The sequence below is a fragment of the Trichomycterus rosablanca genome, chromosome 13 (assembly GCF_030014385.1).
Source record: "Trichomycterus rosablanca isolate fTriRos1 chromosome 13, fTriRos1.hap1, whole genome shotgun sequence".
NCBI classification, from domain to species: domain Eukaryota; kingdom Metazoa; phylum Chordata; class Actinopteri; order Siluriformes; family Trichomycteridae; genus Trichomycterus; species Trichomycterus rosablanca.
Window position 1 is genome coordinate 31,611,544 of NC_086000.1, and position 17,522 is coordinate 31,629,065.

Here is a 17,522-nt window from a genome sequence, read left to right on the forward strand (position 1 = left end):
CTAATCTGGACCAAATTTAATGTCAAAATATACAATGTTCAAAAGTGCAAACGTTAGCATAGAACAAAAAAAACATTTATTAGAACAGTACATTCTGCATGTTAAACTTATATTGTTTTGGTTTTAATCTGGGTTATTATTAATTAAAACTAAAGCTAAATTAAAAATTATTCTTGTTGATATTTATTACAGAAGCATTAAGTGCTGAGTTTTGGCCTTTATGAACAAAGATTTTTTATTAAGAAGCATTTTAAATATTTAAAACTGTCAAGGTTACATGTGTGTTTTGGGGCTTGTTTATTTTTATGATTAGCTTCTTTGAATGTTTCAGTTTGGACAAAAGTAGATGAATGAAAGCAAAGAGCTAATTGTTTTTGATTATATGAGAAGATTACCTGTAAATGATAGACAAGTTTGAAAAAAAGTCTTATATTAAAGAGCTTTACAGTACAGTTAAACTGCTTCATTAATAATTATACTGTATCTCTTAATATCTCCGGTCAGTACAGACAACACAATAAAATGTTCTATATGTCTTTAATATATCTGTTGTGCATATGTGTATGTGTTATATTAAAAATCCTCTCTCTCTCTCTCTCTCTCTCTCTCTCTCTCTCTCTCTCTCTCTCTCTCTCTCTCTCTCTCTCTCTCTCTCTCTCTCTCTCTCTCTCTCTCTCTCTCTCTCTCTCTCTCTCTCTCTCTCTCTCTCTCTCTCTCTCTCTCTCTCTCTGTGTGTGTATGTATGTATATATATATATATGTAAAAGACACAGCAATGCTGATGGAGTTTTTTAACACTTCACTGTCACTGTTGGACTGAGAATAGTCCAACCATAAATAACCAGCCAACAGCACCCCGTGGGCAGCGTCCTGTGACCACTGATGTAGGTCTAGAAGATGACCAACTCAAACAGCAGCAATAGATGAGCGATCGTCTCTGACTTCACATCTACAAGGTGGACCAACTAGGTAGGAGTGTCCAATAGAGTGGACAGTGAGTGGACACGGTATTTAAAAACTCCAGCAGCGCTGCTTTGTCTGATCCACTCATACCAGCACAACACACACTAACACACCACCACCATGTCAGTGTCACTACAGTGCTGAGAATGATCCACCACCTAAATAATACCTGCTCTGTGGGGGTCCTGACCATTGAAGAACAGCATGAAAGGGGGCTAACAAGGCATGCAGAGAAACAGATGGACTACAGTCAGTAATTGTAGAACTACAAAGTGCTTCTCTATGGTATGGAACAGAATGATTTAATCAGTTTTACAATAAAATGTTTTATTTTGACTTAATACAAGTCTTACCAAAAGTGTATGTGTGAGATCATGGTACGTTAGCAGGCAATACTGGTTTTAGTTCTTTGTCCTTGCTTTCTTTGGATTCTCATACTATTTTTTTAAATACATTTTACTTAAAAACACATTTTAAAACATGAATACGATGTTATTTTGTAAAACACGAGTTTCTAATGCTATTTTATTCTTTTTTTGTACATTTGTATTCATTTTTACCCACTTTTTTGATCTTTTTAAAAAAAAAGGAGACTCAGTGGGCACTGGATTCAATAGGTATTTATATTTATTTAGGAAGTTTTGTGTTTTTCTTTTGCTAATCGAATCTTATGAATCGACTGTAAAAAAAAAAAAAGAATCATTTAATGGAGCCGATTCGTTCAGGATTCACTCAGGCGTCACCACACTGTTAGATGCATGAAGAATAAAAATGGCGTTCTGAAGGAGGAGTTTTTGCAAACCGACGTTACACAGGGTTTTAATAATGTCTGTTGCCAAAGCAAAACAGGCCATTTTCAACCCGGTACGTATTAATAATTAGGATTAATTCTGTTTATTCTTTGCACATTTCCATATTTAATGTGTTTACAGTTATTGACACAGATCTGTGTTTATTTATATGACATTATTAACATCTGTAACATGAAGCTACTCCTTTAAACACTATTAGTACTGGCTAATGGCTAATGTACTCTGTTGTATATAAACAGTATAGATAGATTACTGCATTACTCTGTTGTATATAAACAGTATTGAGAAATTATTGCACTATGCATTAATCTGTTGTAAATAAAGAGTATAGAGAGATTACTGCATTACTCTGTTGTAAATAAAGAGTATAGAGAGATTACTGCATTACTCTGTTGTAAATAAACAGTATTGAGAAATTATTGCACTATGCATTAATCTGTTGTAAATAAAGAGTATAGAGAGATTACTGCATTACTCTGTTGTAAATAAAGAGTATAGATAGATTACTGCATTACTCTGTTGTATATAAACAGTATTGAGAAATTATTGCACTATGCATTAATCTGTTGTAAATAAACAGTATAGAGAGATTACTGCATTACTCTGTTGTAAATAAAGAGTATAGAGAGATTACTGCATTACTCTGTTGTAAATAAACAGTATAGAGAGATTACTGCATTACTCTGTTGTAAATAAAGAGTATAGATAGATTATTGCATTACTCTGTTGTATATAAATAGTATTGAGAAATTATTGCACTATGCATTAATCTGTTGTAAATAAAGAGTATAGAGAGATTACTGCATTACTCTGTTGTAAATAAAGAGTATAGAGAGATTACTGCATTACTCTGTTGTAAATAAACAGTATAGAGAGATTACTGCATTACTCTGTTGTAAATAAAGAGTATAGATAGATTATTGCATTACTCTGTTGTATATAAATAGTATTGCATTACTCTGTTGTAAATAAAGAGTATAGAGAGATTATTGCATTACTCTGTTGTAAATAAAGAGTATAGATAGATTATTGCATTACTCTGTTGTAAATAAACAGTATAGAGAGATTATTGCATTACTCTGTTGTAAATAAAGAGTATAGATAGATTACTGCATTACTCTGTTGTAAATAAACAGTATAGAGAGATTACTGCATTACTCTGTTGTAAATAAAGAGTATAGATAGATTACTGCATTACTCTGTTGTATATAAATAGTATTGCATTACTCTGTTGTAAATAAAGAGTATAGATAGATTATTGCATTACTCTGTTGTAAATAAACAGTATAGAGAGATTACTGCATTACTCTGTTGTAAATAAAGAGTATAGATAGATTACTGCATTACTCTGTTTTAAATAAACAGTATAGAGAGATTATTGCATTACTCTGTTGTAAATAAACAGTATAGAGAGATTACTGCATTACTCTGTTGTAAATAAACAGTATAGAGAGATTACTGCATTACTCTGTTTTAAATAAACAGTATAGAGAGATTATTGCGTTACTCTGTTGTAAATAAACAGTATAGAGAGATTATTGCATTACTCTGTTGTAAATAAACAGTATAGAGAGATTACTGCATGACCGTTGTAAATAAACAGTATAGATAGATTACTGCATTACTCTTGTAAATAAACAGTATAGAGAGATTACTGCAGTACTCTGTTGTAAATAAAGAGTATAGATAGATTACTGCATTACTCTGTTTTAAATAAACAGTATAGAGAGATTATTGCATTACTCTGTTGTAAATAAAGAGTATAGATAGATTACTGCATTACTCTGTTGTAAATAAACAGTATAGAGAGATTACTGCAGTACTCTGTTGTAAATAAAGAGTATAGATAGATTACTGCATTACTCTGTTTTAAATAAACAGTATAGAGAGATTATTGCGTTACTCTGTTGTAAATAAACAGTATAGAGAGATTACTGCATTACTCTGTTGTAAATAAAGAGTATAGATAGATTACTGCATTACTCTTGTAAATAAACAGTATAGAGAGATTACTGCAGTACTCTGTTGTAAATAAACAGTATAGAGAGATTATTGCGTTACTCTGTTGTAAATAAACAGTATAGAGAGATTACTGCATTACTCTGTTGTAAATAAAGAGTATAGATAGATTACTGCATTACTCTGTTGTAAATAAACAGTATAGAGAGATTACTGCAGTACTCTGTTGTAAATAAAGAGTATAGATAGATTACTGCATTACTCTGTTTTAAATAAACAGTATAGAGAGATTATTGCATTACTCTGTTGTAAATAAAGAGTATAGATAGATTACTGCAGTACTCTGTTGTAAATAAAGAGTATAGATAGATTACTGCATTACTCTTGTAAATAAACAGTATAGAGAGATTACTGCAGTACTCTGTTGTAAATAAAGAGTATAGATAGATTACTGCATTACTCTGTTTTAAATAAACAGTATAGAGAGATTATTGCATTACTCTGTTGTAAATAAACAGTATAGAGAGATTATTGCATTACTCTGTTGTAAATAAAGAGTAGATAGATTACTGCATTACTCTGTTGTAAATAAACAGTATAGAGAGATTATTGCATTACTCTGTTGTAAATAAACAGTATAGATAGATTACTGCATTACTTTGTTGTAAATAAACAGTATAGAGAGATTATTGCATTACTCTGTTGTAAATAAACAGTATAGATAGATTACTGCATTACTCTGTTGTAAATAAACAGTATAGATAGATTATTGCATTACTCTGTTGTAAATAAACAGTATAGAGAGATTATTGCATTACTCTGTTGTAAATAAAGAGTATAGATAGATTACTGCATTACTCTGTTGTATATAAATAGTATTGCATTAATCTGTTGTATATAAACAGTATAGAGAGATTACTGCATTACTCTGTTGTAAATAAACAGTATAGAGAGATTATTGCATTACTCTGTTGTAAATAAAGAGTATAGATAGATTACTGCAGTACTCTGTTGTAAATAAAGAGTATAGATAGATTACTGCATTACTCTGTTGTAAATTAACAGTATAGAGAGACTATTGCATTACTCTGTTGTAAATAAAGAGTATAGATAGATTACTGCATTACTCTGTTGTATATAAATAGTATTGCATTAATCTGTTGTATATAAACAGTATAGAGAGATTACTGCATTACTCTGTTGTAAATAAACAGTATAGAGAGATTATTGCATTACTCTGTTGTAAATAAACAGTATAGAGAGATTACTGCAGTACTCTGTTGTAAATAAAGAGTATAGATAGATTACTGCATTACTCTGTTGTAAATTAACAGTATAGAGAGACTATTGCATTACTCTGTTGTAAATAAAGAGTATAGATAGATTACTGCATTACTCTGTTGTATATAAATAGTATTGCATTACTCTGTTGTAAATAAACAGTATAGAGAGATTATTGCATTACTCTGTTGTAAATAAAGAGTATAGATAGATTACTGCATTACTCTGTTGTAAATAAACAGTATAGAGAGATTATTGCATTACTCTGTTGTAAATAAACAATATAGAGAGATTATTGCATTACTCTGTTGTAAATAAACAGTATAGAGAGATTACTGGATTACTCTGTTGTAAATAAACAGTATAGATAGATTATTGCATTACTCTGTTGTAAATAAACAGTATAGATAGATTATTGCATTACTCTGTTGTAAATAAACAGTATAGAGAGATTATTGCATTACTCTGTTGTAAATAAACAGTATAGATAGATTATTGCATTACTCTGTTGTACAGGGGTTGGACAAAATAACTGAAACACCTGTCATTTTAGTGTGGGAGGTTTCATGGCTAAATTGGACCAGTCTGGTGGCCAATCTTCATTAATTGCACATTGCACCAGTAAGAGCAGAGTGTGAAGGTTTAATTAGCAGGGTGAGAGCACAGTTTTGCTCAAAATATTGCAATGCACACAACATTATGGGTGACATACCAGAGTTCAAAAGAGGACAAATTGTTGGTGCACGTCTTGCTGGCGCATCTGTGACCAAGACAGCAAGTCTTTGTGATGTATCAAGAGCCACGGTATCCAGGGTAATGTCAGCATACCACCAAGAAGGACAAACCACATCCAACAGGATTAACTGTGGACGCAAGAGGAAGCTGTCTGAAAGGGATGTTCGGGTGCTAACCCGGATTGTATCCAAAAAACATAAAACCACGGCTGCCCAAATCACGGCAGAATTAAATGTGCACCTCAACTCTCCTGTTTCCACCAGAACTGTCCGTCGGGAGCTCCACAGGGTCAATATACACGGCCGGGCTGCTATAGCCAAACCTTTGGTCACTCGTGCCAATGCCAAACGTCGGTTTCAATGGTGCAAGGAGCGCAAATCTTGGGCTGTGGACAATGTGAAACATGTATTGTTCTCTGATGAGTCCACCTTTACTGTTTTCCCCACATCCGGGAGAGTTACGGTGTGGAGAAGCCCCAAAGAAGCGTACCACCCAGACTGTTGCATGCCCAGAGTGAAGCATGGGGGTGGATCAGTGATGGTTTGGGCTGCCATATCATGGCATTCCTTTGGCCCAATACTTGTGCTAGATGGGCGCGTCACTGCCAAGGACTACCGAACCATTCTGGAGGACCATGTGCATCCAATGGCGGTGCCGTGTATCAGGATGACAATGCACCAATACACACAGCAAGACTGGTGAAAGATTAGTTTGATGAACATGAAAGTGAAGTTGAACATCTCCCATGGCCTGCACAGTCACCAGATCTAAATATTATTGAGCCACTTTGGGGTGTTTTGGAGAAGCGAGTCAGGAAACGTTTTCCTCCACCAGGATCACGTAGTGACCTGGCCACTATCCTGCAAGAAGAATGGCTTAAAATCCCTCTGACCACTGTGCAGGACTTGTATATGTCATTTCCAAGACGAATTGACGCTGTATTGGCCGCAAAAGGAGGCCCTACACCATACTAATAAATTATTGTGGTCTAAAACCAGGTGTTTCAGTTATTTTGTCCAACCCCTGTATATAAACAGTATAGACAGGTTATTGCATTGCTCTGTTTAAAATAAACAGTATAGATACAGGGGTTGGACAATGAAACTGAAACACCTGTCATTTTAGTGTGGGAGGTTTCATGGCTAAATTGGACCAGTCTGGTGGCCAATCTTCATTAATTGCACATTGCACCAGTAAGAGCAGAGTGTGAAGGTTCAATTAGCAGGGTAAGAGCACAGTTTTGCTCAAAATATTGCAATGCACACAACATTATGGGTGACATACCAGAGTTCAAAAGAGGACAAATTGTTGGTGCACGTCTTGCTGGCGTATCTGTAACCAAGACAGCAAGTCTTTGTGATGTATCAAGAGCCACGGTATCCAGGGTAATGTCAGCATACCACCAAGAAGGACAAACCACATCCAACAGGATTAACTGTGGACGCAAGAGGAAGCTGTCTGAAAGGGATGTTCGGGTGCTAACCCGGATTGTATCCAAAAAACATAAAACCACGGCTGCCCAAATCACGGCAGAATTAAATGTGCACCTCAACTCTCCTGTTTCCACCAGAACTGTCCGTCGGGAGCTCCACAGGGTCAATATACACGGCCGGGCTGCTATAGCCAAACCTTTGGTCACTCGTGCCAATGCCAAACGTCGGTTTCAATGGTGCAAGGAGCGCAAATCTTGGGCTGTGGACAATGTGAAACATGTATTGTTCTCTGATGAGTCCACCTTTACTGTTTTCCCCACATCCGGGAGAGTTACGGTGTGGAGAAGCCCCAAAGAAGCATACCACCCAGACTGTTGCATGCCCAGAGTGAAGCATGGGGGTGGATCAGTGATGGTTTGGGCTGCCATATCATGGCATTCCCTTGGTCCAATACTTGTGCTAGATGGGCGCGTCACTGCCAAGGACTACCGAACCATTCTGGAGGACCATGTGAATGACCATGTGGACCATTCTGAAGGCGGTGCCGTGTATCAGGATGACAATGCACCAATACACACAGCAAGACTGGTGAAAGATTGGTTTGATGAACATGAAAGTGAAGTTGAACATCTCCCATGGCATGCACAGTCACCAGATCTAAATATTATTGAGCCACTTTGGGGTGTTTTGGAGAAGCGAGTCAGGAAACGTTTTCCTCCACCAGCATCACGTAGTGACCTGGCCACTATCCTGCAAGAAGAATGGCTTAAAATCCCTCTGACCACTGTGCAGGACTTGTATATGTCATTTCCAAGACGAATTGACGCTGTATTGGCTGCAAAAGGAGGCCCTACACCATACTAATAAATTATTGTGGTCTAAAACCAGGTGTTTCAGTTTCATTGTCCAACCCCTGTAGATTATTGCATTACTCTGTTGTATATAAACAGTATATACAGGTTATTGCATTACTCTGTTGTATATAAACAGTATATACAGGTTATTGCATTACTCTGTTGTAAATAAACAGTATAGAGAGATTATTGCATTACTCTGTTGTAAATAAACAGTATAGATAGATTATTGCATTACTCTGTTGTAAATAAACAGTATAGAGAGATTATTGCATTACTCTGTTGTAAATAAACAGTATAGAGAGATTATTGCATTACTCTGTTGTAAATAAACAGTATAGAGAGATTATTGCATTACTCTTGTATATAAACAGTATATACAGGTTATTGCATTACTCTGTTGTATATAAACAGTATATACAGGTTATTGCATTACTTTGTTGTATATAAACAGTATATACAGGTTATTGCATTACTCTGTTGTATATAAACAGTATATACAGGTTATTGCATTACTCTGTTGTATATAAACAGTATATACAGGTTATTGCATTACTCTGTTGTATATAAACAGTATAGACAGGTTATTGCATTGCTCTGTTGAAAATAAACAGTATAGATAGATTATTACATTATTTTGTTGTAAATAAATAGTATAGATATATTATTGCATTGCTTTGTTTTATATAAACAGTATAGAAGGATTATTACATTATTTTGTTGTAAATAAACAGTAAATATTGTTGCATTACTCTGGTGTAAATGAACAGTTAAGACAGCTTTATTCAGTATAGAGATTGTTGCATTATTAATCTTCATAGTTTTCTCTGTAGATCATCTGAAATTAGTTTATATTGGGCATGCATAAACTAAACAAAAACATGTAATAGTTACAGGAAATGTTACTGCTGTTAAAAATTTCAACCAGTTATATAACACAAGGGTTCACACATTTTTCTTCAGCATTGACATAATTCTCTTTGTCAATAGAGCTGTCAATTTAAAGTCAGTTTAAATCAAGACATGGACATTTTATTTGTGTGCTATTAGTTTAGCACATAGAAAATCACAAACTTTATCTCACAAATGAACATGCTATGGATAATGTCATTTGCTGAATTTATTGCAGGTAATTCCTTTCACCGGACTGATCCCAGTTGGGCTTCATCCTGGAGAGATGGTTGTTATTCAGGGTTACGTTCCTGCCGATTCTGACAGGTAACACTTTTACCAATGCTTATGAATGAGCGGTGTATTGTTATTTGTTAAAAACAATATTTTTGGCAGCAGTTTGTAAACCTATGCCTTTCTGTCCAACTTGAATATAGGTACAGCAGTACAAATAGCTGTGAACATGTAATGTAGATTGTTTTTTATTCAAACTCTTGTTTTACTAGCATGGTTAAAATAAATGTATGATGGTTCAAACTACTTAAGTAAATCCAGTAGCTGAGTTTGTCAGACCAAGCTTAACCAACTTTTATATGCATAAACAAAACAAGTTACATAAGTGAAGTTGTAAAAAGCATTTAATAGAACTCATTGAGAACACAAGCTGCTCTCTTTACAAAACTGAACACTAAAAACCATGTGTGCAAAAATGAAACACATTCAGTACATTTATTGCACATATTTGTGTAATTGAATGGAATTGCATTTTTCCGTTCTTTTGGATCTTCACATTTGTCCATGCGTTTTTTGTTTTGCAAGTTTGAAGGAGCTGCATATTTCAGTACATTTGTCAGCATTGCTTCACACGCCCAAAATCCTGTTGACTGTCTTTAAACTTTGAAATTTGGAAATGTGTTTTTAATCTAATAAACAGTGTCAGCTTCTATATGTTTTTCTGCTTCAAATGGGGCAAAAATGTAATTGTAGCAATCTGTATGAAAGACTAGTATGTGTATAAGACTTAGTGATCGACCGATTAATCGGCCGGCATTTTTTAGATAATCGGCATCGGCCGATATATGTGCGCACACGGCCGATATTTAAACATTGCCTCCGTCAGCTCAGTGACTGTATACAGTCATTGGTCTGGCTGTTGTTAGAGCGCCCCGTGTGTCCATTTTGCCACTCTCCAGGCAGACATCAGTGAATGCACAAGAACAAGGATTGTAATCAGCCCCGGTTCTGGACCGCTGTGTTTGGGGGGGGCAGTAAAACCCAGGTGCCACGTAGTGGGGGGCAAAGTGGGATAGAGTCATCAGTGCCCCAAATCGGGAGAGGGCTCAATGAGAAAGGAAGCGTAGAATAGAGAACCCGAAGTGGATCGGCAGTCCGGCAGACTCGCCTGGTACATAAAACCGAGCGCAGGTTCACCAAGGGGAGGGGTGCGTGGCGGAGCTATATGGGACCGAGCGCAGGTTCACCAAGGGGAGGGGTGCATGGCGGAGCTATACGGGACCGAGCGCAGGTTCACCAAGGGGAGGGGTGCGTGGCGGAGCTATACGGGACCGAGCGCAGGTTCACCAAGGGGAGGGGGGCGTGTCGGAGCAATACGGGACTGAGCGCAGGTGCATAAGGCCCAGAATTTGGAGCTACGCCCCTGCTTGGGGGGGGGGGCAATGTCAGCCCCCCCGGCCCTGATTGTAATCCTCCAGCCTGGAGGTTTAAGCATGTTTGTTCATTCTTAAAAACAAAAAGATACTGCCAACTGCTTGTGTATGTTAAGTGCACTGAAACCTTTGAAATAATTTGTATTTTATTTAAAGTTTTTATTTTTTTTATTAAATTTTTTGAACGGCCAAAAGAGCAAACAAGAATATACAGTGATAAATAAATGTTTATTTAAGATCATTAATTCTGTTTTGTTTTATTATTATTATTATTATTATTATTATTATTATTGTATTTTTTAGTTGTAAAAAAATGGTATTATCGGCTTTATATATCGGCCATCGGCCACTTCTTTCGTCTAAATATCGGTATCGGCATCGGCCATTAAAAAACCCATATCGGTCGATCACTAATAAGACTAGTAGCAACTTCTTTTTTGCAGGTTTCAGTTTGACCTGACGTGTGGCAGCAGTATGAAACCACGGGCCGACATCGCCTTCCACTTCAACCCACGCTTCAGAAACTCTCCATGCATTGTATGTAATACCCTACAGCAGGGTAGCTGGGGCAGAGAGGAGATCCTCGCTCAGATGCCCTTCAATCAGGGAGCATCCTTTGAAACTGTTATTCTCGTACGTGAAGATGTTTTCAACGTAAGTGTGATGGACTCGATACAGAACAACACTGTTGTTTCTGTGCATTTGGCATTTTTCTGTTTTTTTTTTTCCTTCCTCATAACTACGCCAGTGTCCTCCCTTATACTATAACTGCATTTTGCCCCCCTGCTAGTGAGCGAGTCTGTGTCTTGTGCCTTGTGTTCCTGGAATAGACTCTGGACCCACAGCAGCTGGTCAGGATAAGGATACTTAAATACTTGTATGTTTTAGATTCTAGTAAATTTAATTTTGATGAAGATTTGAGATTAAAAAAATAAAAATCTTACTGGGCTAAGCAGGATCGTAATGGGCCAGTGCCACATGAAAGTATTAAAGCGAAAATCAGGTGAGTCTTCCTGACAATGTGCAGGACACATTTTTAACCACTTATGCACTAAAATGTAGAAAACAGCCACTGTTTGTGGAATTATCAATTATAAATTAAATAAATTATAAATGTGTTTATATAATGTGTAATATGATTTTGACCACTCTGGGGGTGCAGTAGTAAATTAAACCAGCCCACAGCTGCTGGGATCCAGGGCTTGAATTCCCAGGGGTGCTATCAGCTAGTGAGGTTTTATCCTGGTCAGGTGGGAAAACTGGTGTGTGGCTGAGGGCCAGTGATGGATTGGCATCCTGTCCGGGGCCCAGTGATTCTCGGAAAGCTGGACCCACTGCAACCCTGACCAGGATAATGCAATGGTTTAAAAAAACATTAAAGTGAAGTAAAAAATAATATGCTATGTCGATGTGCTGCTGTTAATGTCCTGCAGGTGGCAGTAAATGGAGCTCATGTCCTGGAGTATCAGTACAGAATCCCTCTGCACAAGGTGGACACACTTTCTATATCAGGAAAGGTTCGAATACACACTATTGCCTACATCCCAGACTCAGTAAGTAGTATTTTTTTTAATTATATACTGAATTTAAAATAGTACAAAACACATACATAGAAGGGCACTTACTCACTGAAATACACTTATTATTTGTATCTGTGTTGTACAGATGAAGTTTGTGGGTATACAAATTCTGACTGTAGCTCATCTGTTGTTCTGTACCCATTGTCAACCCCATTTATCAATGACAGGGTACTCCCCAAAGACACTCACTGACCGGATACTGTTTGTTTTGATGGTCATTTATTACTGGATGCTGTTTTCACCTCGAGTATTGAAACTGAGGTGTTTCAAAATCCCTGCACCTGATAGATTCATGCGAGTACAGTGTAATATGTAAATTGTTGTGCACATATGCACTGAAACTGTAATCTCACTAAAGTGGAAACCCTCATACAACCTCTCTCCCACACACACATTTCTGTTGAACTATAACAGTATTATTATAATGTTAAAATGACTGTTAGAGATGCAAGATATCCAAACATCTCAGCTCAGGTTATATGTAATTCTACTCTTTTATATCCACAGGCAGTTTTTACAGAATCAAATGATTTGGTAGGTTCATACATCTGTACAATATACAATTTAACCAATAATGCCATCATTACATATACAAAATCATTTAAGATTAATTGTTTATTGTTTAATGTGTTCGTTTATGTGTTTTCTACCCTTAGAGTATACCTTACGAGGGCAATATACTGAAAGGACTCAGTCCAGGGCAGCACATCACAATCAAGGGCCATGTCAGTGTATTTCCTCACAGGTAAGTTAATAGTTAATAGGTGGGTTAAATATAAAAAGGTCAATAAACTTGTACACAAACACCCCCTTGTGGAGGATTCATGTTACCTAGGTCATGTAAAAAATCATGGACAAAATGTGGGTTGCTTGAAAAAAAAGTTTGAAAAACCCTGAAATACGGTGTCAGTATTCTGTTTTACAGTGGTTCACTCAGTGAGTAAAACCAGTGAGTCCATTCAGTCAGTGAAACCACCAACAGCTGTAATTACACACTAAAGTTAAAAAAAGTTTACTTAAGAGACACTTTAATTAATAGAAACATTTGCAAAATAAGCATTTAAAAACGGTAAATTCCGTAAGTATTCAGACCCCTTCTCCTTTTGCAGACTTTGTGTTGTGGATTTGATTTTACAATGGAATTGCTATTTTGGTGCTCAGGTGGCATACAGGTAAAATTACTCTAGCCCACTAATGTTGTAATCCCCAAAATCTTACAGACATAATTGGCTATGTCTAAAGGGGGTTTGGCCAAGGCCTTGTAATGTATTGGCATCCTGTCTTGGGTGCGTTACTGCATTATGTCCAGCGAATACAGAGAAGTTAGACCCTCTGCGACCCTGCCAAGGTTAAAAGAAGAAGAACCCAATGGTTACTACCTTTAAACAGTGGAAGGTTTTGCTTTTGAAGAGGTTAGAGCATAATCAAAACTGATTGCAGTCTGCATATTACACAATGTCAATAATCATATATCATTTTTCCTTGTAGTTTTTCTGTGAATCTGTGGTGCAGCCAATCAGAAAATATTGCTCTACACCTGAATGCACGAATGAAATCAGCCATGTTGATGCGCAACTCGTTTATAAATGATTCGTGGGGGCCAGAGGAGCTTGAACTGCCTTTCTTCCCCTTTACTGCTGGGAAGTACTTTGAGGTAATGATTTTATTTCTGAGGTTGAGAGAAATTCTCTTTATTATGGATACATAATGATATCATGGATACAGAACACCTTCTAATATTTATATTAAAGCCAGGTGTGTCTTTAATGCTGTTTTATTAACAAATCTTTTGTTTGTACAACTACCACAACCTAAATTTATGAAGAGAATAGAAAACTTTTATTTGGTTACACTAGTTTTATGCTAAAGGGTCGTTTTAAGTTTGATTCATATTCTTTTCGAATTACAATAAGGCTGAAACTGTTTTAGCTTTATATTGTTGAGTATAATAATACATTAAAATCACTCATTTCTATAAGTATTGTAGTGTTCATGCACAAATAGACATACATTATTTTTCAAATTTGGGCATCTAAGCAGACTTGATTGGCTATGTTTGAGGGAAATGAAATGGCCGAACAGCTTAGTTATTAGGAGGGTGCACTTGTCCGAGCGTTTTCAGTCCCAAGCCTGGGTTAAATGAGAAAAGTTGCATCAGGAAGGTCATCCAGCGCAAAACTGCCAAATCAGGCATGTGGACCACGATGATCCACTGTGGCAACTTCTATTACAGAAGCAGCTGAAATAATTCTGTTACAAGTATGTTTGATGAAAATTTAAAATCAAAAATATTGATTGACTGGTCTAACAATTACCTCACATTAACATTTTACTGGAAACTTTTTACTGGACCATTTTGTTAGCGAAGTTTACAATAAATAAATAAATAAATAAAATACTAATAATAATGAAAACAATGAATAAAACATAACATGATTGTAAATCAAACTGGTGTTACGATGTTATTGCAAACTGTATTGATCACATTGACTACAGCAGAGTGACACAACTGTTATTGTTTTTCTCATCAGTTGATCATGCTTGTCCAGGCTCACCAGTTTAAAATAGCTGTGAATGGAGAACATTTGCTGGAGTACAGACACAGAGTGCAGGACCTGAGCTCCATCACCAAGCTAGAGGTACTCGGAGACCTGGAGTTACAGGACGTGAAGTTCTGGTGATCAGAAGCAGGACATCACTTTATAGCTTGGGTTTTTATTTTCCAAATAACAAAACATAAACATGACTGATGGTCATGCCCATAATCCCCTGATGAGAGCCCTGCATGAGAGAAAGTGCTCTTCAAAAGAACATTACATAGAAAAGAAATACTTTAGTGTTTTATTCTAATCTTTACTTACCTCGACTGTAGAGTATGGTTGAACCATAGATATACTAAAAACTGAAACCCTTTACCTGAAAAACACTTTTGTCCACTTTAAGGTTATGTGGAATGTCTAGGGTTTTAAATGATAGTTTTCTTCACTCCTAAATTGAAGTGTCACACTGAGCACACTGTATAAAACATGGCTTGGTTAGTGCCAGGATAAAAGTGCAGCTAAGGAATGATAAATCCATAAAAAAATAAATACAGGATAATCACACAAACAAATTCAGTCTACACCTATTCAAAATCAAGGATCAAAGCTGTTTTGTTTGCTTATGTACAACCTTCCATCATAGGTGAAATATTGTAAAAAAAAAAAAGTGGATTTGTTTTCTCCATGCATGATCAAATCCTCAAATCCACAATAGTACACTGTAAATGTTTCAAAAATTATTTTAACTGGAAAAAAACACAATCTGTTTTTAATAACAGATTTCCAACATAAGTTTCTAGTTATTAAAATTATTATTTAATAAATAAAATTGTTTTGCCCTACACAAAGTTAAATAAAAAGAGAATTGTTCATGTCAATCAGACATAAATCAACAATTGAGTGGATAAAGTTTAGGTTAAAGCACTAAAGTAATGTCAATCAAAATATTTAAGAATAAACTGAAATATGTAGAATTATACTTTATTGTGTAGTGAATAGTTAATAAAATTAAAATGATTATATATTTATTTATAAGAATATTTATAAGAAGTGGTTACTTACCTGCCTTATTTGCCTGGATGGAGTAAAGTTACCATGACTGGTACAGTTTATTACATAAAGAGACTATTAAATAATGCACAGGGTTATTTGTAAGTACAGTGGATGACAAATTATGTGATGAACAGCTTACTTAAATGCTGTTGTGTGATACTATGTTGGGACACTAAAGGCACAACAATATGCATTTTATTTTTAGATGTGTCCACAACAGGGGTTAAAGTGTAAATCAAATAGTTTTGCTTCGCTTTAAGGTTTTTTTTGTGGCGTGAAGCTTAAAGGACACTATCACAGATTAAAAACAGAACTGTTTAGTTATGGTTTTATTTTAGTCAAAACTAGTACATGCTTACGATAGAGCTTAACAGTGAGGGTTCAGAGATAAATGAGCTTTTTATTTTTCAGTTTGAACCTAACATGTCTCACCATGAGCTGCTTGAGCTAAACAAAGCATTTGCTTAAGTACAAGCCATTAGTCTTATTTTAAGTATGTATAAAACTGTGCATCTTTGTAGATCTTTATATAAAAATAAAAATATATATATATGCATATTTGTCTCATGTCCTAAACTTTTGAATAATTAATATTTTGAAAATACAGGGATCCATCAACTTTTGTTTTTGATTGATTTATTTATTAAGAGGTCCTTGGCATGTGCGGTTGCTAGCCTGGCCTGTCTCTCACTGTAAATGTGGACATTTACAACAGAAGCCACAAATAGTGTTAAAGCTTAAAACTGCATCAGTCAGGGTCTTCAGTTCCCAAGTAATGATTAAGTGTTGTTAAAGGGAAGATGGAGAACATGCTCATACACCAAACTGCTTGGTAAGTGCAAAAGGCATCAAATTCGGAATAAGCATAATAGCACTAAAAAGATCAGATCAAACATTAAGTATAATGTTTTGTACTGGTATCAATATTTACAGGCTAGAGAACACAAAACACTACTTTTGATTTTGACTTTTGAAGGACCCAGACTGCTCCACCTGGGGATCGAACCCAGGACCTTCTTGCTGTGAGGCGACAGTGCTACCCACTGAGTCGCCCACATTCACTAAGGAAAAATAAGAACACGAATATTGAGCAGTTTCCTTGCTTTTAGTCTGAAGCCAAGTAAATTTGAAGTGTTTGATTTTTGCTCATATTCTGCTCTCCTTAGAATACACAGCACACATGTAAGTACTGGCAGGAGCAGGGCTGGAAACAAAACTGTAAATCTCACCTTCACTTCTGACTTCTAACAACTGCAGGAATAAGTATCAGTTCCAATTCAGCACATTGAAGTTTCTTTTCAAACTTATGCCAGTCTGATTGTGTTAATCTGCACCCGGTTATGATTGCATTGGCACACCTGCCCAAACAAACATACCATTACAAGGGTTCAACTGAAACGATACAATACATTACATGTGAAGTTGATACTTGGGTAGAGAATATAGTTGTACTCTGTATACAGGGTGAGTCAAAATTATGTTAACACTTGAATGGCGGAAACCATTTATTCACAAAACATGATTTACAGGACAGTCTCAACCTGTTCGCCATCATGTTCAACACACAAAAACCAGCAAGCAACAGAATCATTTAAAGCCCGGACACACATTTCACGTGAAAGATATTCATTAGTGTTAACATAATTTTGACTCAACATGTAAAAAAATAATTAACAGCACAAGTTTTACATGTAAGAGGTATTTTTAAAAATGTATGGAACACCAGCTGATTTAATGGAAGTCTACAAGTGTTT

General features: G+C 35.8%; 1 protein-coding gene across 2 annotated transcripts; it reads left to right on the forward strand.

The window, feature by feature from the left end:
- The first annotated feature begins 633 nt into the window (after positions 1 to 633).
- Positions 634 to 16,324, forward strand: lgals8b (galectin 8b). Of its 2 annotated transcripts, none has more exons than XM_063008057.1 (8): positions 634 to 1,827; positions 9,167 to 9,255; positions 11,039 to 11,249; positions 12,029 to 12,148; positions 12,683 to 12,709; positions 12,832 to 12,920; positions 13,664 to 13,829; positions 14,707 to 16,324. In XM_063008057.1, exons 1-8 carry the CDS (start codon positions 1,789 to 1,791, stop codon positions 14,854 to 14,856), a joined length of 891 nt encoding a protein of 296 aa, XP_062864127.1. In that variant the 5' UTR covers positions 634 to 1,788; the 3' UTR covers positions 14,857 to 16,324. The 2 variants fall into 2 exon arrangements, with proteins under 2 accessions (XP_062864127.1, XP_062864128.1); XM_063008058.1 differs by having other exon boundaries at positions 11,039 to 11,228.
- The last annotated feature ends 1,198 nt before the right edge of the window (positions 16,325 to 17,522 follow it).

Excerpts from the sequence above, each read along its gene's own strand:
- lgals8b (XM_063008057.1), top strand. The coding sequence starts at position 1,789 with ATGTCTGTTGCCAAAGCAAAACAGGCCATTTTCAACCCG. Across the intron at positions 12,710-12,831 it reads TTACAGAATCAAATGATTTG|AGTATACCTTACGAGGGCAA; the intron begins GTAGGTTCATAC and ends TTCTACCCTTAG. Across the intron at positions 13,830-14,706 it reads CTGCTGGGAAGTACTTTGAG|TTGATCATGCTTGTCCAGGC; the intron begins GTAATGATTTTA and ends TTTTCTCATCAG.